General features: G+C 44.8%; 1 protein-coding gene across 1 annotated transcript in view; it reads right to left on the bottom strand.

Annotated features, from left to right (window-relative positions):
* Nucleotides 1-669: 669 nt before the first annotated feature.
* LOC140910373 (zinc finger and SCAN domain-containing protein 32-like) overlaps nt 670-26,804 on the bottom strand; it is a 101,537-nt gene continuing 75,402 nt past the window's right edge. The window contains exon 2 of the mRNA XM_073341104.1: nt 670-757. Within this exon, the coding sequence (XP_073197205.1) occupies nt 700-757 (58 nt within the window). The 3' untranslated portion in view covers nt 670-699. The remainder of the gene's footprint in view (nt 758-26,804) is intronic.

Raw genomic sequence — 26,804 nt, 5'->3', positions numbered from 1 at the left:
CTGTTTGTTTCTCCTTGATGAAACCCCCCGCCCCTTGGTTCACTCTACTTCCCTGTAAGCTAACCACCCTCCCCTCCTCCCTTTAATCATTGCTTGCAGAGGCAATAAAGTCATTGCTGCTTCACAGTCATGCATTCGTTATTCATTCATCACACAAATAGGGAGATGACTACCAAGGTATCCCAGGAGGGGTGGTGGAGGAGGGAAGGAAAATGCCACACAGCACTTTAAGCACAGCACTTTAAAAGTTTACAACTTTAAAATTTATTGAATGACAGCCTTCTTTTTTTGGGGCAATCCTCTGTGGTGGAGTGGCTGGTTGGCCGGAGGCCCCCCCACCGCGTTCTTGGGCGTCTGGGTGTGGAGGCTATGGAACTTGGGGAGGAGGGCGGTTGGTTACAGAGGGGCAGCAGTGGCAGTCTGTGCTCCAGCTGCCTTTGCTGCAGCTCAACCATACACTGGAGCATACTGGTTTGGTCCTGCAGCAGCCTCAGCATTGAATCCTGCCTCCTCTCATCACGCTGCCGCCACATTTGAGCTTCAGCCCTGTCTTCAGCCCGCCACCTCTCCTCCCGGTCATTTTGTGCTTTCCTGCACTCTGACATTATTTGCCTCCACGCATTCGTCTGTGCTCTGTCAGTGTGGGAGGACAGCATGAGCTCGGAGAACATTTCATCGCGAGTGCATTTTTTTTTCTTTCTAAGCTTCACTAGCCTCTGGGAAGGAGAAGATCCTATGATCATTGAAACACATGCAGCTGGTGGTGGAGAGAAAAAAAAAGGGACAGCGGTATTTAAAAAGACACATTTTATAAAACAGTCGCTACACTCTTTCAGGGTAAACCTTGCTGTTAACATTACATACATAGCACATGTGCTTTCGTTACAAGGTCGCATTTTGCCTCCTCCCACCGCGTGACTACCCCCTCAACCTTCCCCCCTCCCTGTGGCTAACAGTGGGGAACATTTCTGTTTAGCCACAGGCAAACAGCGCAGCAGGAATGGGCTCCTCTGAGTGTCCCCTGAAGAAAAGCACTCTATTTCAACCAGGTGACCATGAATTATATCTCACTCTCCTGAGGATAACACAGAGAGATAAAGAACGGATTTTGGTTGAATGCCAGCAAACATACACTGCAATGCTTTGTTGTACAATGATTCCCCAGTACGTGTTACTGGCCTGGAGTGGTAAAGTGTCCTACCATGAAGGACGCAATAAGGCTGCCCTCCCCAGAAACCTTTTGCAAAGGCTTTAGGACTACATCTAGGAGAACCGCAAATGCCAGGGCAAAGTAATCCTTTCACATGCTTGCTTTTAAACCATGTATAGCATTTTAAAAGGTACACTCACCAGAGGTCCCTTCTCCGCCTGCTGGGTCCAGGAGGCAGCCTTGGGTGGGTTCGGGGGGTACTGGCTCCAGGTCTAGGGTGAAAAACAGTTCCTGGCTGTCGGGAAAACCGGTTTCTCCGCTTGCTTGCTGTGAGCTATCTACAACCTCCTCCTCATCATCATCTTCTTCATCCCCAAAACCTACTTCCGTATTGCCTCCATCTCCATTGAAGGAGTCAAACAACACGGCTGGGGTAGTGGTGGCTGAACCCCCTAAAATGGCATGCAGCTCATCATAGAAGCGGCATGTTTGGGGCTCTGACCCAGAGCGGCTGTTCGCCTCTCTGGTTTTCTGGTAGGCTTGCCTCAGCTCCTTCAGTTTCACGCGGCACTGCTTCGGGTCCCTGTTATGGCCTCTGTCCTTCATGCCCTGGGAGATTTTCACAAAGGTTTTGGCATTTCGAAAACTGGAACGGAGTTCTGATAGCACGGATTCCTCTCCCCAAACAGCGATCAGATCCCGTACCTCCCGTTCGGTCCATGCTGGAGCTCTTTTGCGATTCTGGGACTCCATCATGGTCACCTGTGCTGATGAGCTCTGCATGGTCACCTGCAGCTTGCCACGCTGGCCAAACAGGAAATGAGATTCAAAAGTTCGCGGTTCTTTTCCTGTCTACCTGGCCAGTGCATCTGAGTTGAGAGTGCTGTCCAGAGCGGTCAGAATGGAGCACTCTGGGATAGCTCCCGGAGGCCAATACCATCGAATTGTGTCCACAGTACCCCAAATTCGAGCTGGCAACGTCGATTTAAGCGCTAATCCACTTGTCAGGGGTGAAGTAAGGAAATCGATTTTAAGAGCCCTTTAAGTCGAAATAAAGGGCTTCATTGTGTGGACGGGTGCAGGTTTACATCGATTTAACGCTGCTAAATTCGACCTAAAGTCCTAGTGTAGACCAGGGCTTAGATAATTACTGTAATGGAAAATCTTGAGAGGGGGAGGGAGAGATGGGTAGGTAGACAGAGAGATTGCTGGAAAATATTTTTATTCTTTGTTATGCACCAACAGTGTGACCAATGCTTTACATAAACAGAGGAAGATATGGTCCATGCTCCAGAGCTTGCCATCCAGATAGACAGAAAAACAAAAAGCTCTGGATTACAAGAAGGTTATCAAAGCATTTTTTTTAAATAAGTGTGCAACAGTAGTTCTAATTTAGATGTACCAATAATGATAAGCATGGTAGGAACAAAAATAACTAGGAGTCCTTGTGGCACCTTAGAGACTAACAAATTTATTTGGGTATGTGTGAATCTGAATGAAGATATATTGGTAATTTGCACACTACAGGTGAGAGAGAGTTTCAGGCATGTGATGCAGCAGATCTTCAGTGACAGCCACTCATATTTATCGCTGTTTGAAAGGCATTATTCATGAAAAGATCAACAAAGTCAAGCTAGGAAAATTACAAATAATTGTGTGGAAAAGAAAGTTTATTGATGGTGTCAAGGTTCCTTCCCCACTCTGAACTCTAGGGTACAGATGTGGGGACCTGCATGAAAGACCCCCTAAGCTTATTCTTACCAGCTTAGATTAAAACTTCCCCAAGGTACAAACTTCGCCTTGTATTTGAACCATATGCTGCCACCACCAAGCATTTTAAACAAAGAACAGGGATAGAGCCCACTTGGAGATGTCTTCCCCCAAAATATCCCCCCAAATCCTACAGCCCCTTTCCTGGGGAAGGCTTGATAAGAATCCTCACCAATTTGTACAGGTGAACACAGACCCAAACCCTTGGATCTTAAGAACAATGAAAACATCAATCAGGTTCTTAAAAGAAGAATTATAATTAAAGAAAAGGTAAAAGAATCACCTCTGTAAAATCAGGATGGTAAATATCTTACAGCAGGGGTCGGCAACCTATGGCATGCGGGCCAAAGACAGCACGCGAGCCAATTTTTAATGGCACGCTGCTGTCTGTCTACCCCTGCCTACCCTGGCAGACAGCAGCATGCCATTAAAAATCCTGCCCTGCTCTTCTCCGCCCTCCGCCCATTGCTCTCTCCTTGCAGGGCAAGCAAGCTTGCCCCTCTCCCCGCCTCTTCCCCCAGCGTGCTGGGTTCCTGCCCCTCCTCCTCTCCCTCCCTGCAGCCGATCAGCTGATGGCCCTTGCTACAGAGGGGAGAGGGAAAAGCGGAGCCGCAGTGCGCTCTCTGCTCCAGGGACCTTGGGGAAGGGGGTGGAATAGTCATATCCCCTCCAGCCCCCTGCCATGAGCTGCTCAGGGCAGGGGGCTGGGAGCATCCCCACAACCCCAGCCCACCGCCCTGACCCCTGCACCCCCCTCACACACCCCAGCCCTCTGCCCTGACCCCTGAACCCCTGCACAACCCCAGCCCTGACTCCGGCACCCCCCACACATACCCAGCCCCCCCAGCCCTCTGCCATGACTCCTGCACCCCCCCACATGCCCCATGCCCTGACTCTTGCACCCCCCACTTCCCCACCCCCACCCTGAGCACCAAATGGGAGCTCCTGCACACACACACATTCCCACCTGCACCCCTCACACCAAATGGGAGCTGCCCAGGTAAGTACTCCACACCCAAACCTCCTGCCCCAACCCTGAGCCCCCTCCCTCCTTCTAGCTCCTGGCCAGACCCTGCACCCCAACCCCCAGCCTGCTCCTTCACCCCTAGCCCTGTTCTCAGCGCACTCCCACCTTCATCTCAGTGCAGAGAGAGGAAGAGAATGGCTAGAACCAGGGATAAGGTAGGTACCTACTCTATGTGGATAGGGCTGGGACCCCAGACTGGCAGCAGGCTGAGCGGGGCTGGCAGCTGGGACCCTGGCTGGCAGGAGCCCATGGACGGAACCCCAGACTGGCAAGCGGGCTGAACGGCAGCAGGCTGAGCTGCTCAGCCCACTGCTGGTCTGGGGTCCCGACCGCCGGCCCCGCTCAGCCCACTGCCGATCTGGGGTTCTGGCTGCCGGCCCCTTGCCAGCCGGGGTCCCGGCCACAGGCCCCGCTCAGCCCGCTGCTGGCCTAGGTGAATGGAACCCCAAGCCAGCAGCGGGCTGAGCAGGCCGGCGGTGTAAAATCAGCATTTTAATTTAATTTTAAATGAAGCTTCTTAAACATTTTGAAAAAACTTGTTTACATATGACAGTTTAGTTATATAATATATAGACTTATAGAGAGAGACCTTCTAAAAAAGTTAAAATGTATTATTGGCACGCGAAACCTTAAATTAAAGTGAATAAATGAAGACTCGGCACACCACTTCTAAAAGGCTGCCGACCCCTGCCTTACAGGGTAATCAGATTCAAAACATAGAGAATCCCTCTAGGCAAAACCTTAAGTTACACAAAGACACAAAACAGAAATATACATTCCATCCAGCACAGTTTATTTTACCAGCCATTAAACAAAAGGAAATCTAATGCATGTTCTAGCTAAATTACTTACTAACTTAACAGGAATTGTAAGGCTGCATTCCGGATCTGTTCCTGGCAAGGAGACACAGACAGATGAACCCATTGTTTCCCCCCTCTCCAGATTTGAAAGTATCTTGTCCCCTCATTGGTCGTTTTGGGTCAGGTGCCAGCGAGGTTATCCTAGCTTCTTTCACTTGTAATGGGTTAAGGGTTTTGCCTCTGGCTAGGAGGGATTTTATAGCACTGTATACAGAAAGGTGGTTACCTTTCCCTTTATTTTTATGACAGATGGTCTCAATTACATAGATATTCTCCATCTCTAATTACAACTTTATGTCATGTGTGCTAAGTATCTATCCACCAAGGGACAGACACAGTGAATATCTTTTATGAAATACATTTTATACAGACATAGTGTTATACAGACATTTAACAAATAAAAAGAGACACTTCCTCATCTGATGAAATCAAAAAGAACCACAAAATAATTGGGTCATTTGCTCACAGTGTCCACAGTTGGATCAATGATGACTTTGCCTCTTTGTGCCTCAACATCAACCAGGGACTTCATCTGTGATCATTCCATTATAATAGAATACATATTTCTCATGTTTGTAATTTATCCCAGTATAAATTAGAAGAAGAATAAAAACAGAATATCCTCCTCTCTGTAACCAGGTGGTACTCAGTTTATTGTCAAAAGAAACTGCCATATTTATACATATTGGCCCCAATTCAGCAAAGCACTCAGTGGGACTCAAAGTTGTCAATGGAAGTACTCATGACTCTAATTGAGCAAGATACTTAAGTGCATGCCTATCATTAAGCCTGTGAATAGTCCTATTAAAGACAATGGGATTAGTCATATGCATACAGACAGGCACACACTTAAGTACCCAGCTGAATCAGGGCTCTCTTGCTTGAAGTTAAATGCAAGTTTACATGTTTTGCTGAATCAGTGCCACTTAAGAGGAAAATAGGTCACCTACATGCTGAAAATAATCATGTTTTCAAAATAAAAATCTACAACTCACCACCACCACTGCATTTATAGACAAAAAATGCCATGTGGAACTCACTGCTGTTACTCAATGATATTGAAGTCAGCAATGTAATTTTTAAAAAAGGATTATCTCTGTTCAACTAAGAATAGATTCTGGAATATAGGATACAAATATTTAACAAACCTCATATTTCAAGGAATAATATGATCACTAGATGGGTTCAGGAAGAAAATCTTCCCCGGTCCCAAAGCCCAACAGAGTCAATTGAAAGATTCCTCTTGACTTCACTGGGATTTGGATCAGGCCCTTGACTTGCAGTATTTCACAATTACAATAGGTGTATTATAAGGATTTTAAGCCTTCTTCAAAAGCTAGATATCTAATTAGATGACACATTGATCTAATCCACTATGGAAGTTTTTATGCTCCACCATATTCACAACTAATACTCCAGCATTTCTGACATCTTTGAAAAAAATAAAGTAATTTCTTCTTTGTCACTCCACCGTTTAAAAAACAACTTGTACCACACCAATCTTATGGCAGTTCACTCTTACACTATCAGGCTGCACCATATGATAGATCAACAGGTCCTAAGGTTAATCTGTGCTTCAGCATTGTGGCTAAAAGAAATAGGGCATTTGGCCTATTAGTATATTTCAAAATCTGTCCCTGGTTAGTTACTGTGAACGCATGACTTGAATTTGTGCCTTTACTTTCATGCACTTCGTTATGCAGTGGTAACACAAGGAAACCAGTCACTGAATACAGAATTCCAAAGCAGGATGTAAAATTTAAAGAAGGTTATGGTCAATGAAAAAAGGACACAACAAGCAAACAGAATAGAACATTTTCTATTAAATCTTTCAAGATGCTTTTCCCACAGATTATTTTTAAATATTTCTAATTCTGAATAGCTTTCCAAGGAAGATTAGGACTAAGTCATTGTTCTTTCTTCAGGGGTGGGGGTGGGGGAAACAAATCCAAAGACTCTTTTTCTTTCTATTTGAACTATATGACTTACTACCTACAATTCATGAGCCAGGATTACATAAAACATATCTGCTAATACTATATCTAATGGCACTACAATTTTAGCTCTCAATTCCCTGCCTGAAAAGGTCTACTTTTAGGGAGAATTATATGGTTATAGTCAGGCATATCAAAAAGATAAAAACTACACTGAGGCCATGTCTACACTAGCAAGCTTACAACAGCACAGCTGTACTGTTGAAGCTGCGCCACTGTGAGATTGCTCATGTAGCTGCTCTATGCAGACAGGAGCAAATTCTCCAGTCAACATAATAAAACCACTTCCATGAGTGGCGGTAGCTATGTCATAGAATCATAGAATATCAGAGTTGGAAGGGACCTCTGGAGGTCATCTAGTCCAAACCCCTGCCCAGAGCAGGACCAATCCCCAACTAAATCATCCCAGCCAGGGCTTTGTCAAGCCTGACCTTAAAAACTTCTAAGGAAGGGGATTCCACCACCTCCCTAAGTAACGCATTCCAGTGTTTCACCACCCTCCTAGTGAAAAAGTTTTTCCTAATATCCAACCTAAATCTCCCCCGCTGTAACTTGAGACCATTACTCCTTGTCCTGTCATCTGCTATCACTGAGAATAGTCTAGATCCATCCTCCTTGGATCCACCTTTCAGGTAGTTAAAAGCAGCTATCAAATCCCCCCTCATTCTTCTCTTCCGTAGACTAAACAATCCCAGTTCCCTCAGCCTCTCCTCATAAGTCATGTGTTCCAGACCCCTAATCATTTTTGTTGCCCTTTGCTGGACTCTTTCCAATTTTTCCATATCCTTCTTGTGGTGTGGGGCCCAAAACTAGACACAGTACTCCAGACAAGGCCTCACCAATGTCGAATAGAGGAGAACGATCACGTCCCTCGATCTGCTCGCTATGCCCCTACTTATACATCCCAAAATGTCATTGGCCTTCTTGGCAACAAGGGCACACTGCTGACTCATATCCAGCTTCTCGTCCACTGTCACCCCTAGGTCCTTCTCTGCAGAACTGCTGCCGAGCCATTCGGTCCCTAGTCTGTAGTGGTGCATGGGATTCTTCCATCCTAAGTGCAGGACTCTGCACTTGTCCTTGTTGAACCTCATCAGATTTCTTTTGGCCCAATCCTCCAATTTGTCTAGGTCCCTCTGAATCCTATCCCTACCCTCCAGCATATCTACCACTCCTCCCAGTTTAGTGTCATCCGCAGACTTGCTGAGGGTGCAATCTTCACCATCCTCCAGATCATTAATGAAGATATTGAACAAAACCGGCCCCAGGACCGACCCTTGGGGCACTCCGCTAGATACCAGCTGCCAACTAGACATGGAGCCATTGATCACTACCCGTTGAGCCCGACAATCTAGCCAACTTTCTACCCACCTTGTAGTGCATCCATCCAGCCCATACTTCTTTAACTTGCTGACAAGAATACTGTGGGAGACCATGTCAAAAGCTTTGCTAAAGTCAAGGAATAACATGTCCACTGCTTTCCTTTCATCCACAGAACCAGTTATCTCATCATAGAAGGCAATTAGATTAGTCAGGCATGACTTTCCCTTGGTGAATCCATGCTGACTGTTCTTGATCACTTTCCTCTCGTCTAAGTGCTTCAGAATTGATTCCTTGAGGACCTGCTCCATGATTTTTTCGGGGACTGAGGTGAGGCTGTCTGGCCTGTAGTTCCCAGGATCCTCCTTCTTCCCTTTTTTAAAGATGGGCACTACATTAGCCTTTTTCCAGTCTTCCAGGACTTCCTCTGATCGCCATGAGTTTTCAAAGATAATGGCCAATGGCTCTGCAATCACAGCCGCCAATTCCTTTAGCACTCTCGGATGCAACGCATCCGGCCCCATGGACTTGTGCACATCCAGCTTTTCTAAATAGTCCCGAACCACTTCTTTCTTCACAGAGGGCTGGCCACCTCCTCCCCATGCTGTGCTGCCCAGTGCAGTAGTCTGGGAGCTGACCTTCTTCGTGAAGACAGAGGAAAAAAAAGCATTGAGTACATTAGCTTTTTCCACATCCTCTGTCACTAGGTTGCCTCCCTCATTCAGTAAGGGGCCCACACTTTCCTTGGCTTTCTTCTTATTGCCAACATACCTGAAGAAACCCTACTTGTTACTCTTAACATCTCTCACTAGCTGCAACTCCAGGTGTGATTTAGCCTTCCTGATTTCACTCCTACATGCCCGAGCAATATTTTTATACTCATCCCTGGTCATTTGTCCAATCTTCCACTTCTTGTAACACTTTTTGTGTTTAAGATCAGAAAGGATTTTCACTTTCCAACCGACATAGCACTGTCCACACCGATGCTTCTGTTGGTGTAAACTGTGACACCCCAGGGTCTGTTTTTTCACACCCCTGAATGACATAATTTATACCGACAAAAGTGGTAGTGTAGACATGGCCTTAGGAAGACAAGGTATTGTCCTAATAGGTTAGTCATTTTCCTGGATGTCTTGGCGAGAGACAGAATGGTACAGAAACGTCCAACCTGCTCATCCATCCGCAAGTATCTTTTTAAATATATGTCCTACATATGAGTTATACAGCGAGTGGGACTGCTATTTTTAAATTTGTTTTACCACCTTTTGGAAGTCAAGACTCTACTGCTAGAAGTGACATACAATTTCAGTCAATGCTAGATAATACCAAGACATCTAAAGAAGTGCCCAGGCAGACCATCTAGGAATTCTCCCCTTCCTAGGACCCTACAGAAGGTATGAGAAATGCAAGAAGTAGATTATCAGAATCCACAGTAAAATAAAAAATAGTTAGATTTGATTTTGTTGTTTTAATAAGGTGTTATTAGCCCATACAGGAACCGAGACGGAGAGAACTGGGCAAATACAAGAAAACTTTCTATAGATATTCACATCTTATTTAAAATGAATTTGCATCTGCCAAATTCACATTCCTTTAGTGTTCCCTTTCCATTCAATGGAAACAGGATCAGACCCCCACGTTGATTACAGCCATTTATATGAGTCAGCCTTCACTGGCTCAGGCAGTTCTACTGCTTAGTCAACCAAATGTTCTAGTCTGGATACTGATCATCCACCCTGCATTTTTCCACGCAGTAGGTAGTCAAGTCACCATCATGTATGGGATTTCATAGTGCCCACTGATTGCATGCTGTGTAGCGAATTTCAGTGCCCATGCACCCCTGCCCTGGCCCTGCCCTTGCCCCACCCCTTCTCTGAGGCTCCGCCTCTGCTCACTCCATTCCCCCTTTCCCTCCATCACTCACTCTCTCCCACCCTCACTCACTGTCACCAGGCTGGGGCAGGTGGTTGGGGTTATGGGGAGTGAGGACTCCGGCTGGGGGTATAGGCTCTAGGGTGAGGCTGGGGATGAGGGGTTTGGGGTGCGGGAGAGGTTCCGCCCTGGGGTAGGGAGTTGGGGGGGGGGTGCAGGCTCCGGGGTGGGGCCGGGGAAAAGGGTTTGGGGTGAAGGAGGGGGCTGGGATGCAGTGGGGTATGGGCTCTGGGCTGGGGGTGTAGGCTCCAGGTGGGGCCAGAAATGAGGGGTTTAGGGTGAAGGAGAGGGCTCTGGGCTGGCGCAGGGGGTTGGGGTGCAGGGAAGGTGCAGGCTCTGGGGTGGGGCTGGGGATAAGAGGTTTGGGGTGAAGGAAGGGGCTCTGGGCTGGGGGTTAGGGAGGTGCAGGGTGCAGGCTCCGGGAGGGAGTTTGGGTGCAGGAAGGGACTCCGGGCTGGGGCAGGGCATTGGGGTGTGGGAGGGGTTTCAGAGTGCAGGGTCCCGGAGGCACTTACCTTGGCTCCCAGGAAGCGGCCACCAGCTCCCTGCAACCCCTAGGCACATGGGCAGCCAGGGAGGCTTCACATGCTGCCCTCTGCGCCTGCAGGAGCCACACCAGCAGCTCCGATTGGTCGCGGTTCCCAGTCAATGAGAGCTCCAGAGCCAGCAGTGGGAGAGAGGAGGGGTAGCGTGCGCAGCCTCCCTGACCGCCCATGTGCCTCGGCGCTCCAAGGACCTGGTGGCCACTTCGGGATCCATGCAGAGCTAGGGCAGGGAGGGAGCCTGCCTTAGCCCCAGACCCCTGCTGTGCTGCTGACCGGACTTTTAATGGCTCTGCCGGCAGTGCTGACAGGAGCCACCAGGGTCCCTTTTCCCACAGGTGTTCCGGTCAAAAACCACATGCCTGGCAACGCTAATACAGACCGCTAGCTATAATAGCACCTGCAGGCACGTTTCCGTTACTGCATGACAGCCAAGGTAGGAAGAAGCCACCTTTGCCACCATGCCCTGCATGGAGCTTTTACATGAACTAAGCCCTGGGTCCAGGATTCTGCCTGTGTGGAGGGATCAAGAAGGTTTTAGCTTCAGTAGCTTTTCACTGTGGGCCCAATGCTGCTGCCAACTAACTCAGTGGCAAAACTGTCTGGCTTCAGAGGTACAGGCCCTTGCCCTATGAGACAACTGCAGGATGTACACAATGAAGAAATAACACTGTTTTAGAGAAGCATTTTAGCAAAGGCAATGCCTGCTAAAACATATTAAACATACTTCTTGAAAAAACAGATGTAGCCACAAGGGGATTTTTTTATATCTATAAGCCTATAGTTTTCTGGGATGTACTTGAAGAAAAGTGGATGATAAGCACTGTAAAGTGAGACATTTGCAAATAAACAGTGCATGGAGCACTGCCACCTTTTGGTCATTTTCAGTAAAAGCAGCTTTGCTATTTAGAAGAAGAAACAAGGCTACTTAGAAGAAACAAGAATGGTACATTAGCAATCTGTTCCCACAGTATCTCAAGTTTAATGCCCTCACCCTCTCCCTTCTCCCCCATTTCCTTTACTTTGTGGGGGAAGGGGCTATTTATCTGTTTAGGAAGAGTGGTTTAATGACTTTTGGTGTATTAGGTCATGTTTTTTGTTTGAAATTCATAATTTTTATGGTGCTCAGAAAGCTTCAGGTTTGAGCAGTGTGGAAACAAAAAGGAATGTTTTGTTATTATGTTTTCTATTCACATTGACTGGATTTTATTTAGGGTATTGTGATAACAGGGGTTGCCAACAATACTTGAGATGACAAATTTGATTAAAATCTATAGATGTATCTGTTATAGCCATAGTTATTGAAAAGTGTCTTTTAAAAACCACAGCTAATACTAGCCAAAGTATGCTTTAAATTCAGAATTGGAAACCATATCCTGTGAGATTCAGAGAGCTTCTCGCAAGATACTAAAGGCCCTCAACTCCTATTGGCTTCTTCAAATCCTTAATGTAGGGAATAATTTTTCTGTTCCAGGTCGGGGCCAAGTCTTGGTTTCCTTTGAAGTCAAACCGGAGTTATGCTTGAGAAAAGATTTGGTTGAAAGTTTTCAGATTCACATTTTCTATTTTCCTACATAGACTACTGCATTCACTTCCAATTTTTGTTCAGTGCATGAATATATGAAAACACAACCAAAAGCCATTCACAAAAGTTGTAGCAAATTACTATACATACTCAAAGGAGCACTAAATGAAGCATGTAATCATTATTCCTGCAAGCAAAGGCACTGAAGCCTTTACAAAAAGTATAAAGTAGCATGATCATATTTCAAGTTTCCAAATAAAGGACACTACTGGAGGGGGGAATACAGCAATACCATACCATGCCACCCTTACTTCTGCACTACTGCTGGCAGTGGTGATGCCTTCAGAGCTGGGTGCCCGGCCAGCAGCCATCACTCTCCAGTCACCAGCTCTGAAGGCAGCGCATCCACCAGCAGCAGTACAGAACTAAGGGTGGCAATACCATACCATCTCATGACTACACAATAGTCTTGAAACCCCTTTTTGGGTCAAGACCCCCAGTATGAGAAACACTGAGCTAGGGGAAACAAAAAGGCCCAATTCTGCCAGGTACTGAGTGTTTTCATCTTGCACTGAAGTAAATAGGAGCTTAGGGGTGGTGCACAACACCTGACATGATCAGATCCTGCCAGAGTACAGTTGCCATCACATTTCCTTTCATTATACAACAGTCAAAGAGAATGCTCACCTCTCTTTACCTCAGATAACACTTTTATGGGGGGGGTTCATGACAAATTTTCTCATTAGGAAAGAACCAGAAGTCCATTTCAATATCTGACCTTCCTTTTGTATTTATTTATGATCTCAAATCCTTGGGGGGGGGATGGGTGATTTTAATGTCAGGATTCACCAAAGTGTGTCAATCATATTTGAAAAGTTTCCCATATTTCCCAGAGGATAGGAGGTAGGGGATTATTTTAACTGCTGCATTACACCCTTAGAGTTATTTTTTCAAAGCTTTGCTTGTGGAGTTCTAAACACAAATCCTGTTATTGCTACAGGATTAGTGCACATAACTTCCTAACACTGCTTTGAAAATGTAGCCAAGAAACATTTGTATGTAGTTTTTGGAATTAACATGGGCTGTGATTATTGGCCAGCATTACAACAGCACTGCCACGTACAGAGCTGTTGATGTTCTGTCCACAGTCACTAATTAAAATCTGTTTGTTTGTTTGTTTAACTGTGTGTGATGAAGTGGAATGTTTATGAAAAATGCATGACAAGACTGAAACTTCCACTTAACTCCTCTGTTGCTGTACAGTCAAATGACTAATCTTCTTTTTGTCAACACTATTTCTTGTCTATTTTTCATTTTTGACCAGACTGCAGTTTAGAAGTTTAAAAAAGCTTTCTAAAGTTGGAGTGAATAGTTAACACTAAGAACTTCATTTTGCTCACACTCATAAAAACCTGAAGCCTTCCTTTCGGTTCTGGTATCAACCCACTTCTACTGATTCTCCAGCCCTGTCCAGTCTGATTACATTAATCTCTCGCTTTCTGAGTTATTTATTAAAAAAAAATACTCTGAAAATGTCTTTATGTCCCTACACAGCACAAGGAGTTAAAAAGCAGACCTAAAGCAGAATTTGTTGAACACTACCAACTAACATCGATAAGTAGTTTGTAATTTCTTTGTGTAGAGCCTGACCCTTTATGTGATTTTACAGCACTTAGCAAAATTGTGATTGTGGTCTATGGGCCCTACTGTGGTAAAAATGTTAACCCCTGCCCCAAAGAGCTTACATTTATCTTCTGTGTTTGTATAGCACCCAACACAATGAGGTCAGAATCCACAACAGGGCCTCCAAGCACAACTTATTACAAATTATTATTAAATACTTTTGATAAGCAAATATAGGACAAAAATATATGTTCCATACTGCTTAACATGCAGCACTTAACAATTGCAGCAAAAAATGTGATTTTGTTTTAAAAAGACACCAAACTGTGGAACTGACAGCACTAATATTGTCGGGGAATAGTCAACATGGTTTTGTAAAGGGAAATCATGCCTCACCAATCTACCAGAATTCTTTGAGGGGGTCAACAAGAGTGTGGATAAGGGGGATCCAGTGGATATTTATGTATTTAGATTTTCAGAAATCTAGATTTTAGATTGAAATTACAGACTAATTATAGATGTTAGTTGGTAGTGTCCCCCACCAAAGGCTCTTAAGCAAAGTAAGTTGTCATGGGATAAGAGGGAAGGTCCTCTCATGGATTGGTAACTGGTTAAAAGATAGGAAACAAAGAGTAGGAATAAATGGTCAGTTTTCAGAATGGAGAGAGATGAATAGTGGTGTCCCCCAGAGGTCTGTACTGGGACCAGTACTATTCAACATATTCATAAATGATCTGGAAAAAGGGGTAAACAGTGAGGTTGCAAAATTCGCAGATGATACAAAACTTCTCAAGATAATTAAGTCCCAGGCAGACTGCAAAGAGCTACAAAAGGACCTCTCAAAACTGGGTGACTGGGTAACAAAATGGCAGATGAAATTCAATGTTGATAAATGCAAAATAATGCACATTGGAAAACATGATCCCAACTATACATATAAAATGATGGAGTCTAAATTAGTTGTTACCACTCAAGAAAAAGATCTTGGAGTCATTGTGGATAGTTCTCTGAAAATATCCACTCAATGTGCAGTGGCAGCCAAAAAAGCAAACAAAATGTTGGGAATCATTAAGAAAGGGATAGATAAGACAGAAAATATCACATTGCCTCTATAAAAATCCATAGTACTCCCACATCTTGAATATTGCAGCAAATGTGGTCACCCCATCTCAAAAAAGATATATTGGAATTTGAAAAGGTTCAGAAAAGGGCAGCAAAAATTATTCGGGGTATGGAATGACTTCCGTATGAGGAGAGATTAATAAGACTGGGACTCTTCATCTTGGAAAAGAGACAACTAAGGGAGGGTATGAAAGAGGTCTATAAAATCATGACTGGTGTGGAGAAAGTAAATAAGGTAGTGTTATTTACTCCTCGTAACACAAGAACTAGGGGCCACCAAATGAAATTAATAGGCAGCAGGTTTAAAACAAACAAAAGGAAGTATTTTTTCCACACAATGCACAGTCAACCTGTGGAACTCTTTGCCAGAGGATGTTGTGAAGGCCAAGACTATAACATGGTTAAAAAAAAATAGAGCAGTTCATGGAGGATAGGTCCATCAGTGGCTATTAGCCAGGATGGACAGGGATGGTGTCACTAGCTTCTGTTTGCCAGAAGCTGGGAATGGGCGACAGGAGATAGATCACTTGATAATTACCTGTTATGTTCATTGGCCACTGTGGGAAGACAGGATAATCATAGAATCATAGAATATCAGGGTTGGAAGGGACCCCAGAAGGTCATCTAGTCCAACCCCCTGCTCGAAGCAGGACCAATTCCCAGTTAAATCATCCCAGCCAGGGCTTTGTCAAGCCTGACCTTAAAAACCTCTAAGGAAGGAGATTCTACCACCTCCCTAGGTAACGCATTCCAGTGTTTCACCACCCTCTTAGTGAAAAAGTTTTTCCTAATATCCAATCTAAACCTCCCCCACTGCAACTTGAGACCATTACTCCTCGTTCTGTCATCTGCTACCATTGAGAACAGTCTAGAGCCATCCTCTTTGGAACCCCCTTTCAGGTAGTTGAAAGCAGCTATCAAATCCCCCCTCATTCTTCTCGTTCATAATAGGCTAGATGGACCTTTGGTCTGACCCAGTATGGCCACTCTTATGTTCTTAATATCCTACAGAATAAGAACCCCATTTTTAGGGATAGGAGTCCAAATTTCAGAAGCAAAATATACACACAAGGACACAAACCTGGTGACTGTGTGGGCAAAACACTTCATCGGATGCATACTGTGGAAAGTATAGAAGATCTTTTTATACACACAAAGCATGAAAAAATACCTCACGCTTTGTGTGCATAAAAAGATCTTCTACACTTTCCACAGTATGCATCGGATGAAGTGAGCTGTAGCTCACGAAAGCTTATGCTCAAATAAATTGGTTAGTCTCTAAGGTGCCACAAGTACTCCTTTTCTTTTTGCGAATACAGACTAACACGGCTGTTACCCTGAAACCTTGGCAAAACACGTAATGCTATTGAGCAAATGGGTATATGTACATCCAAGTACCTATTTTGTGACCAAACACATGTTCTCTACATACAACTACCTGCTTACTTTCTCCCCTCCCCATACCATGCTGACACAAATTAGACACCAGGGCCGTCCCTACCCATTTGCAAAGTACGCAGCTGCGTAGGGCACCAGGAAATTTGGGGCAGTGGGGCTGCGTAGGGCACCAAAATGGCTAGGGACGGCCCTGCTAGACACCTTTATTTGTTAATGTGGCCCTACAACTTTACTACCTGAGGGCTATATAACTCAGCCCTTTAACACACAAAAGTTTCATTCACTTAAATAGGAGTTAAGGCTTAATCCTACACATGCTCTATTCACCTAACTCCATGCAAAGGGGCAGTAGGAGAAGTCATATTCAAAACAGAGTGAAAGTTATTCAATATAGTATATACACACCACAAATGTTTTTCTATAGCAATTAAAGAGAATTAGTGCCCACCTGGAGAATATAGGTATGTGACCAAGTGCTAGGGCACTTCCAGGTATCAGCAATATAATGTGGGGAGGGGGGATGGAAAGTGTAAGCCTATTGTGTTTCCCAACAGGAAGACATTCTCTCAATGGCTGCTTGGGAGACAGGAGGGAACGACTTGCAGCAGGGAACATGTCACATCCAATTGCTACACAGCTGAGATAATGGCCCAGACAGAGCGGTTCTGGTTTTGCTTTCTGGAAATGTGTAAAATCAGTTTACTTTGATTGTCGACTCTAAGCTATAGCTCTTCAAAAACCCTGAAGAATAAAAGCCTGAAGGCAGAACCCAGACAGCCTGAAAAACTGGGTTGTTTTTTTTTTGTTTTGGGGTTTTTACACCTTATCCACCAGGTGACACTTTGCCTGCTTACAGGGTATATAGTTTCTCTCTTACAGAAGAGATGAAGTTTGAATGAAGCAAGATGTCACACATTCCTTTGCAGCAGCTGTATCTGAAATATTTCAAATGTTTGAAGAACCAGAAAGTGAAACTAGCACTTGAAGTGAAACTAACAGTTGAATAAAAATACAAAAAATAAGCAAATAGCATAAACGGTAAAACACACATTGGATTGCTTGGGGGGTTTCCTCCTGGTTAAAATGCCTGGATCATTTCAAGACTAGTCTTGCAGTTTATACTTTGTCTGAGGGGGAGTTCTCCACAACTTAATTCTATTTGTCTTATGATATGAGGTGCTGCCCTCCAACATATACCCTTGTGGCCTTTTGGGGCCATACAGGTGCATCACACTCAGGGCCCCTCAGGTTCTTTCAGTTACCCTGACCAAGTTGGTTCAAGATATGTACCCCTGTGTTTTATTAAACCTTTCTCCCAAGTGTAACTCACTTTGGTTAGTTGCCCCAGGTCATTCCCTCTGGGTCCATGTAAGAGTCCTGGCCTGCTCTCTCAAAACACCAGTCCCCAGCTCTCCTCCTTGGAGCTGCGTTCCTCCTCAGCTTGCTTTTTCCCCTCACCCGCACAATTAGTCCTTAGGATCAGAAGGTTCAGCAGGCCAAGCTTCTCCTGCTAAATTTCTGCCCTGCTATAGGGGAGGAAGCAGCATTTATGCTGGTCCCCTTCTCCCAGCTCATCCCCAATTGGTTGGGTGAGAGAGGAGCCTTACCCTGCTTTCTCTGCAAGGCTCCTGGACCTTAAAAATACAATGATGGGATTTGCTCCCAAGAACCACTTATTCCAGGCACCTCTTCCTCTCAGTATCTCCTAAGTCCCTTGTATATATACACTGGACCTTTAGAAATCTTAAAAGGACCATGCCACATAACGGGGTAGGTTGACCACCAGGCATCACTGCCTTTAAGAGGCAAACTACCCCATCATTAAAGCACTCTAAGCTGTTCACATGGAGAAGAAGGCACTAAAGCATCATAAATATATATTGATAGATATTATCTGGATATTATTTTGTTATTCTAGCCAAATTACTTTTTCACCTACAAACAATGCTATATTTAACCTAAACAGAGGCTTTTACAGTGGAACAAACTGGAAAAGGATGCATATACACAAGGTAATTTATTAGCCAGTCACTCCCTATATTCCCACTGCTGCTATTTCACAGATTTGTGATTAGATATGAATTTATTCCGTTAAAACCCTGCTTCTCCTGTTTTCGATCCTGCAATAAAAAGTTAAAATCTAGCACTTTTTGTGACATAAAAGAGCCCATTTTTCCAATAAGAGCACCTAAATGCAGAACTTTAGAGGTGCTGGAATCAGTACCATACAGGTACCGTAGATAGGTGTTTAACTGCCACTTAGAGCATCCAAATGCAGGATCTGAGTGTCTAACATAGATGCCCAAATTTGAAAACTGGGCTATAATCTGTTACCCTGAAAACACCTCTGAAGTTATGAGGTTGTGATGTTAACTTTAAAGGCAATATCATCAACTAGGAAGAGAATAAGGAAGATGAAGTTACTCACCTTGTGCAGTAACAATTGTTCTTCGAGATGTGTGCCCCTATGGGTGCTCCACTGTAGGTGTACGTGTGCCCGTGAGCTTCTAATCGGAGATTTTTGGTAGCAGCGTCCGTTGAGCCTGTGCATGTGCTCTCCCTCCCTCATGGTCTGCCTGGAGGCTATCTAACCCCGCTCACTTCCTTCTCCACCACAGAGCAGTACTCCAAAGTAGAGGGGAGGAGGGCTGTTGTGGAGCATCCATTGGGAGACACATCTCGAAGAACCATCGTTACTGCACAAGGTGAGTAACTTCCTCTTCTTCTTCAAGTAGTGTCCCTCTGGGTGCTCCACTGTAGGGGACTCCCGAGCAGTACCCAGGACTGGAGGCTGGGATTGCAGAGTACTCTCTGAAGTAACAGACTCCACTCTGGAGTCGAAGGCCAAATCTTCAGTGATCGCATAATGTTCTGTGAAAGTATGGGCTGAGGCCCAAGTCGTTGCTCTATAGATTACTGAGATAGGGATATCTTTAAGGAATGTGACCAAGGTAGAAATTGATCTCATGGAATGCTTATGGACTCTGGATGGAAGCAGTTTGCGCCTTTGATAACAGCGATTAATGCAACCAGAGACCCATTTGGATAGTCTTTGAGCCGTTATCACAGAGCTTTTGGATCTTTCTGTGGATGAAAGGAAGAGTTTAGGGGATTGCCTAAAGTCCTTAGTCCTGTCCAAGTAGAATGCTAGTGTCCTTCTAACATCTAGCATATGCAGAATCATCTCCCTGTTGTCACAACATGGTTTTTGGGGAAAAACAGGGAGATGGATCTGTTGATTCATATGGAAAGTGCAGAGAAAGAAGGGAGACACTTGGGATATGGCTTTAGAGTTACTTTGTCTTTAAAAAAGGCCATGAACGGTGGGTTGGCCATCAGGGCCGCTATTTCTCCCATGTGCCTAGCTGAGGTGATGAAAATTAGAAATGCTGTCTTCATGGATAGATGTAAGAGAGAGAAAGTTGCCATAGACTCAGAGGGAGATCTAGTCAAAGCCCTGAGAACTAGGTTAAGGTCCCAGGCTGGAGCAGTTGGTGTCACATGCAGGAAGAGATTCCCAATGCCCTTAAGAAATGTACACATCAGCAGGTGAGCAAACACCGAGTACCTGTCTACCTAGCAGTGGAAAGCAATTTTCACCACGAGATGTACCCTAAGGGAGCTGGGTGAGAGTTTTGACCTCTTGAGGTCTAAAATGTAGTGCAAAATCAGAGGGAGGGAAGATGTGGTTGGGTCTCTGTGTTTAGAATAACAAACTTGGAATAGTTTCCATTTTGTAGTTCAGTATGTCGAGTGGTCAACTTTTGGCTGTGTAGCAACACGTCTTTCAGCTCGTCAGAGCATTCTGCCTCTAAGTCTTGGAACTAAGAAGGAGCCAAGCCTGGAGGTGGAAGACCCACAGGTTGAGGTGAAGGATCAGCCCACTGCATTGAGAAAGTAGGTGAGGAATGGACCGAAGAGGAACAGGAGGGCATATTGCCATCTGTGTCAGCTAAGAAAGCCAGACTTGTTATGGCCAGGAGGGGCAATCAGAATAACTCTCTTTGTGGCTCACTGAATTCTCAACAGAATCTTGGATAGAAGAGGAAACTAGGAAAAGGCATACAAGAGAGCCATGTCCCATGGGAGGATGAGGGCATCTCCCAGTGAATGTTTCCCTAGGCTGGCCCGGGGGCAGTAATGAGGACATATCTTGTTCCAGTAATTAGTCAAGAGATCCATAGTCAGGGTTGCCCAAAGGGCAAATATATCTTGAAGCACTTCTGAGTTCAGTACCCACTCATGGTCGTGACAAAAATTCCAACTGAGACTGTCGGCTGTCACATTCTGTATCCCTGGTAGATAGACAGCTGAGATGAGCACATTGTGATGGATGCACCAGTTCCAAAGTTTGAGTGCTTCCTTGCAGAGGGAGGGAGATCTGGCACCCCCTTGGTGATTTATGTAAAACATACAGGTCATATTAAGTCCATCATGACTTTTGTGTGGGTGTTCTAGAACGGCAGAAAGTGTGCAGAGGCGTTCCCGACAGCCCTTAGCTCCAAAAGAGCGGTACGGAAGGTCACTTCTGTGGAAGGCCATTTACCCTGAACCTTGTGGTTGTGCAGATGAGCTCCCCAGCCTATTAGGGAAGCAACTGTCCCAGGGTGGTGAGTCTGCATAGCAGGAGGAATGCTCTTGCTTGTACTGCATCAAGGTTGGTGCTGATAAACTCCAGTTGCTGTACCGGGGTTAGTGCACCACTACAATGGAGAGAACTGTGGGTGGAGCAGGCTGTACTTGCAATGGTCTTGCCCCAAAGGTAAACCGTAGGAAATCTCCTGTACGATTGTTGTATCGAGATATGGAAGTAGACATCTTGTAGGTTGAGAGCTGGAAATAAATAACCTTGCTCTAGAGCTGGAATAATGGGTGCTAGTGTGACCATCTTGAATGTCTGCGCCTTCCTGCATTTAATGCCCTTAGATCTAGAATGAGCCTCCAACCTCCCTTTGCCTTGGGGATCAGGAAATAATGAGAGTAAAACCCTTTGCTCCCAAGCTGCACCGGGACTGGTTCAATGGCCCCTAGGCATAACAAATGATACTCCTGATGAAGTAGGCTCTCATGAGAAGGGTCTCTGAAGGGGGACGGAAAAGAAAGGTTGGAATGGGAGAAGGGATATTAATTGAATGGCGTAACTCTTCAAAATGATCTCCAGGATCCATCTGTCAAATGTGATAATCTCCTAACTGCTGTGAAGTAGGGCCAGACGACTTCTGAAGAGGCGTGATAGGTGTGTAGGTGACAGCTGATGTTGCAAGATAGAATTGTTCATGACCTCGACCAAACCATCAAAAATGCTTAGAAGAGGCAGTTTGAGGTGCCTGGGGTGGACTGGGGTGCAGACTGCTTCCGTTTTTGAGCCCTGGGCCTCTTACACCGTGGCTTGTAACAGAATTGAGATGGTGGTTATTGAGGAGATTGTGACCTGTGCTGTGGCTGAGAGGTATATCTTCTCTTCTGTCCCGCAGTTTAGATTCCTAGGGAGTGTAATGTGGTTCGGGAATCCTTGAGGATGTGGAGAGAAGAATCTGTCTTCTCTGCAAAGATTTTGGGCCCCTCAAACTGGAAGTGTTCTGCAGTTCTTTGGGCAATCCAGAAAGGTGTAGCCAAGAAGCCCGCCTCAGTACCACTGTCATGGAAACCGGGCGTATATCAGCTACATCCAATGCTGTCTCTAGCACCAGTCTCTAAGAAAGGTCTGAAACTGTTCCTTTTGTGTCTCCAGTAAATGTTCTAGAAATGCACTGAGTTTTCCATAATTAATAAAATTGTATTTGGCCATGACAGTCTGGTAATTTGCGACTCTAAATGGTAATGTCACCGACAAATATGCCATCTTGTCAAGCCCGATTGTATGGGGTCGACTTGGCATTATGTTGCTTGCTTCATGCCTTAACGACATCCACTATGATGGGGATGGGTTGTGGATGCTGAAACAAAGTCTCTCTCTTTGGAAGGGATGTACTTTTTTTTTTTAAATTATTTTTGGCTCTGTTGCTGGTTGGTGCGATGGAGGCTGGTGTCTGCCAGATGATTTTGGTTCTAGAGGATCTAGAATCAACTCATTAATTGGGAGGGCAATTCTAGAGGAAGAGGAGGTGTGCAGAATATCCACCAACTTGTGATGTGTATCTGCCACCTCCTGTTGGGGAATCTGAAGCTCATCTGCCACCCTCTTGGTAAGTATGATGGGTTGGATCACAGAAACCCCCTGGGAGCTGCCACCTGATGTGCCAAGACTCCTTCTGTTTTCCTGCCCTGTCACCTTAGGACTTCAGTGCCCTGCCTGGTTTGAGCCAGACCCGCCAACCTGCTGCAAACCCAGACCCAGGTCTGAAACACGTCCCAACAGCTGTAGGCTTAACTGAAAGCAGCTTACAGAAGTGTTCCTGTCTTTAACACTCAGATGCCCAACTCCCAATGGAGTCCAAACCCTAAATAAATCCATTTTACCCTGTATAAAGCTTATACAGGGTAAACTCATAAATTGTTCGCCCTCTATAACACTGACAGAGATATGCACAGCTGTTTGCCCCCTTCCCCCCCCAAGTATTAATACATAATCTGGGTTAATTAATAAGTAAAAAGTGATTTTATTAAATACAGAAAGTAGGATTTAAGTGGTTCCAAGTAGTAACAGACAGAACAAAGTGAATTACCAAGCAACATAAAATAAAACATGCAAGTCTAAGTCTAGTACAGTAATAAAACTGAATACAGATAAAATCCTCACCCAGTAAACTTACAGTCTAGTCTCCTTCTAGTCTGGGTCCAGCAATCACTCACACCCCCTGTAATTACTGTCTTTTGTTCCAGTTTCTTTCAGGTATCGTTGGGGGTGGAGAGGCTCTCTCTTTAGCCAGCTGAAGACAAAATGGAGGGGTCTCCTAGGGGTTTAAATAGACTCTCTTGTGGGTGCAGACCCCCTCCTCTCTCCTATGCAAAGTCCAGCTACAAAATGGAGTTTTGGAGTCACCTGGGAAAGTCACATGTCCATGCATGACTGATTTCCTTACTAGCCAAGCCACATTCCTGGGAATGCCCCAGATGTGGATTGGCATCTCCAAATTCATTGTTGGCTTAAGGGCTTCTTGATTGGGCACTTACTGACAATAGTCTGGTTCACTAAAACCTACTCAGAATCAAACAAGTATGCAGCCAATATTCATAACTTTGAATACAAAAATGATACATTCATACAGATAGGATTAATAGATTCAGTGAATCATAACCTTTACAGAGATATGTTACATGGCATATGTGGCATAAAACACATTCTAGTTATGTCATAGATACATTCATAAGTATATTTCCATAAAGCCTTATGGGGGGCACCATCACAGTCAGATCCAGAAAGTTCTTAAAATCATCACCTAGTGATGGGGGAGGGAGAGGCAGTACAGTCTCATCTGGTGGAGATGAGGAGAAATGTGCTGTAGGGCTAGAATGAGGGAGGCAACCTAGTGACAGAGGATGTGGAAAAAGCTAATGTACTCAATGCTTTTTTTGCCTCTGTCTTCACGAACAAGGTCAGCTCCCAGAACTGGGCAGCACAGTATGGGGAAGAGATGGCCAGCCCTCTGTGGAGATAGAGATGGTTAGGGACTATTTAGAAAAGCTGGACGTGCACAAGTCCATGGGGCCGGACGAGTTGCATCCGAGAGTGCTGAAGGAATTGGCGGCTGTGATTGCAGAGCCATTGGCCATTATCTTTGAAAACTCGTGGCGAACCGGGGAAGTCCCAGATGACTGGAAAAAGGCTAATGTGCTCTCCCTCTCAGAGCAGAGCACTCCCGAGATGGGAGTTTTGTCGCACATGGTACCAAAGGGTTTCTCTGTGCCTTTTTTTAGAGATGGGTATGGTAATTGTCTGTCTTCTCAGGGGGCGGCACCATTGCCTCAGAGCCTGACTGCAGGAGCCCCTGGCTTCTCCAGGTGGTGCAGTGCAGAGTGGAGATCACAGCAGAGGCTCCCTTCTGGGTACCCTGCTTCTGGTGCCATCGGTACCCAGGTGGCCACACGGGGCAGCCCCTCTGGCTGGCCAATGACTCGGACCCCTTTTTGAGCCTTTACCAGGAGGAGTCTGCTGGTTTTTCCCCACTGCTCTATCCCCTTTGAAGTTAAAGGCTCCGGGGATGATCCGGGGTCAGCACTGGAGTCCCCAGGAGACTGAAGGGCTTTCTCCATAAGGGGGAGTTTTAACTTCAGCTCTCAGTTCCTGCGAGACTGCTTTCATTTTAGCTGTGGCAGGTTAAGCACTTCTGTGAGGCTCCCCCAGGCACAGTAAGCGTGTCTAGCCCTTACAGGAATCAACTCCTTACAGCAGGAGAGGCACCTCTTGGAGAATGGAGAGCTGGGCATGCCCTTGGTGGGGGCTAGCAGTGAGGAATGTCTTTGCTCTTTTTTTTCAGTTGAAGGGGGAAAAAAAGGGTACTTAGGGTCTACTAAATGATGGGGGGGAGGGGCGCACTAGACAGGGCAGGAAATTTTTTTCTTTGTCTCTTTTTTTAATCCCAAAGGAGTTAAAAAAAAACACCTAACTATTAAGGAGAACAAAAGAAACAAAAAACTACTACTTATGCTAACAACACAGATAAGGAAGGGACGACTGCTCGCTCCCTTGGAGGCCAAAGGTAGTGGAGAAGAAAGTGAGGGGGGTTCACTGGTGCAGTGCTAGATAGCTTCCAGGCAGACTAGGAGGGAGGCCTCGGGGCAGACCACCAGAGAGGGAGAGCACATGCGCAGGCTCAAGGGACGCTGCTACCAGAAATCTCCAATTAGAGGTGCAGGGGCGCACATACTCCTACAGTGGAGCACCCATAGGGACAATACTCAAAGAAGCAGCTCTCATTCAGTGCAAGCATCTCACAGAACACATAGGAAAGATAAAAAAAGATTGAGGTCTTAAAATCAAATACATGTGCAAGTTCTCCTCAATTTGAAGGCCAATCTCACTTAAAAGCAGTTCATCTGCTATTTAGAGTATCCAGCCGTCTCCTTGTTAGTACTTTACCACATATTTTTGTCAACTGAATCAGAACATCTAAAGGCTAGACCATTTCTTCAAAAAAAAGATATATGATGGATGAAATTCTAGCCACAGTGAAGCCAATGGGAATTTTGCCATGGACTTCAAAGAGGCCAGGATTTTACCTGCTGGGATTAAGATAAAGGTTAAATTACATCAGAGTCTAATGCAGTGGCAGGAGGAACATGAGAACACAAACCATCCAATCAAGGGCCACGCAGGTAACTTGCCAGAAGCTTAAGGACCAAACCTAATTTTCATAAAACCGAGCAGACTACAATAGCTCTCCTCTGTGATACATAAGTGCAACCAACACAGTAACAGCGCTGAAGTGCAGTCCATAGCTTATACAGACCTCACCGTTCAGTGCTCAGCCTTGAGCAGAGAGGTGTGGTCACTTGATTCAAGATGGAGATTTATATTGGAACCTGCGATAGTCATTGGTCACACATCTATATTAAAGAGAAAGTCTACAGCAGGCTAGCAGCCTATCTTCATCCCACAAGCCACATTTTAGCTACCTCCGGACTAAATCTACCTTCTTTTCATAAAAAATAGAATTGAAGCATAATGCAAATAGAAAGAACAGAGATTATTCCTTTCTTCACTAAGTAATGATAATTTTCTTTTTGTGCTGGTGGAATAAATATGGATTAAACGTCAAATAGTTTTTGAAGTATCCACTTATAAAATTAGAATTTCAAACACTTATTTCACTGTTGAAAATCCTATATTATTTTCAGACAGCTAAGCTATAATTCCCCACAATCTTTAAACCGCAGTGGCCAAAGTCCCACCATCATCCATTAGTCAAGGATAGTGATTATGTCATTTGTAATAAGCCTTGACAGACAGGGCAGGAGATGGGGAGAGTCTTTTCCCTTGTCAAGTAAGACAGGAGTGCTACCTACAGGAAACAGCACTGAGAGGTGGCAGATATTAAAGAAAAGAGGAAAACATAAAATGTACAATGATGACTGTGAAGCAGGCCATTCAGAACTTTGAGGCAGTATTTCTTGCTTGTTGCTGGGATCCAGAACAACAACAACAAAAAATACTGTAACTTGCAACCCATTACGGAATAGAGTCCAAAACAGAGTACATCCTCACATGAGCCATTAAGAAGACAGTTACAAGCGGGCACTTCTAAAGAGTTTACTGTTTAAGCCCAAAGTAATAATTTAATTTCTAATCTTGCAAAGACTTATGCACATGCTTATCTTTATACAGGAGCAGTCCCATGAAATCAATGGTACCATATGAATAGAGTTAAGCATGTGAATAATCTTTGCAAAATCAGGACCCTAATGTGTACAAAGTACAAGAGTAGATTCAGTTTTAAGATGAACAGTGGAATGTGACCATATGTATAAAGGTTGCATACAGAAAGATACATTAAAAGAACATTAATGTTACAAGGTCAAGCATTCAAAAGTAAGGAATGCCAGAGTTAAGGTTTCCTGTGCAAAATAAATAGCCAGAGTAACATTTTCAATTCTCATCATCT

This window comes from Lepidochelys kempii, chromosome 4, assembly GCF_965140265.1.
Source record: "Lepidochelys kempii isolate rLepKem1 chromosome 4, rLepKem1.hap2, whole genome shotgun sequence".
Lineage (NCBI taxonomy): Eukaryota > Metazoa > Chordata > Testudines > Cheloniidae > Lepidochelys > Lepidochelys kempii.
The sequence above is the reverse complement of the archived record's forward strand: the minus strand, read 5'-3'. Positions and strand labels throughout refer to the sequence as shown.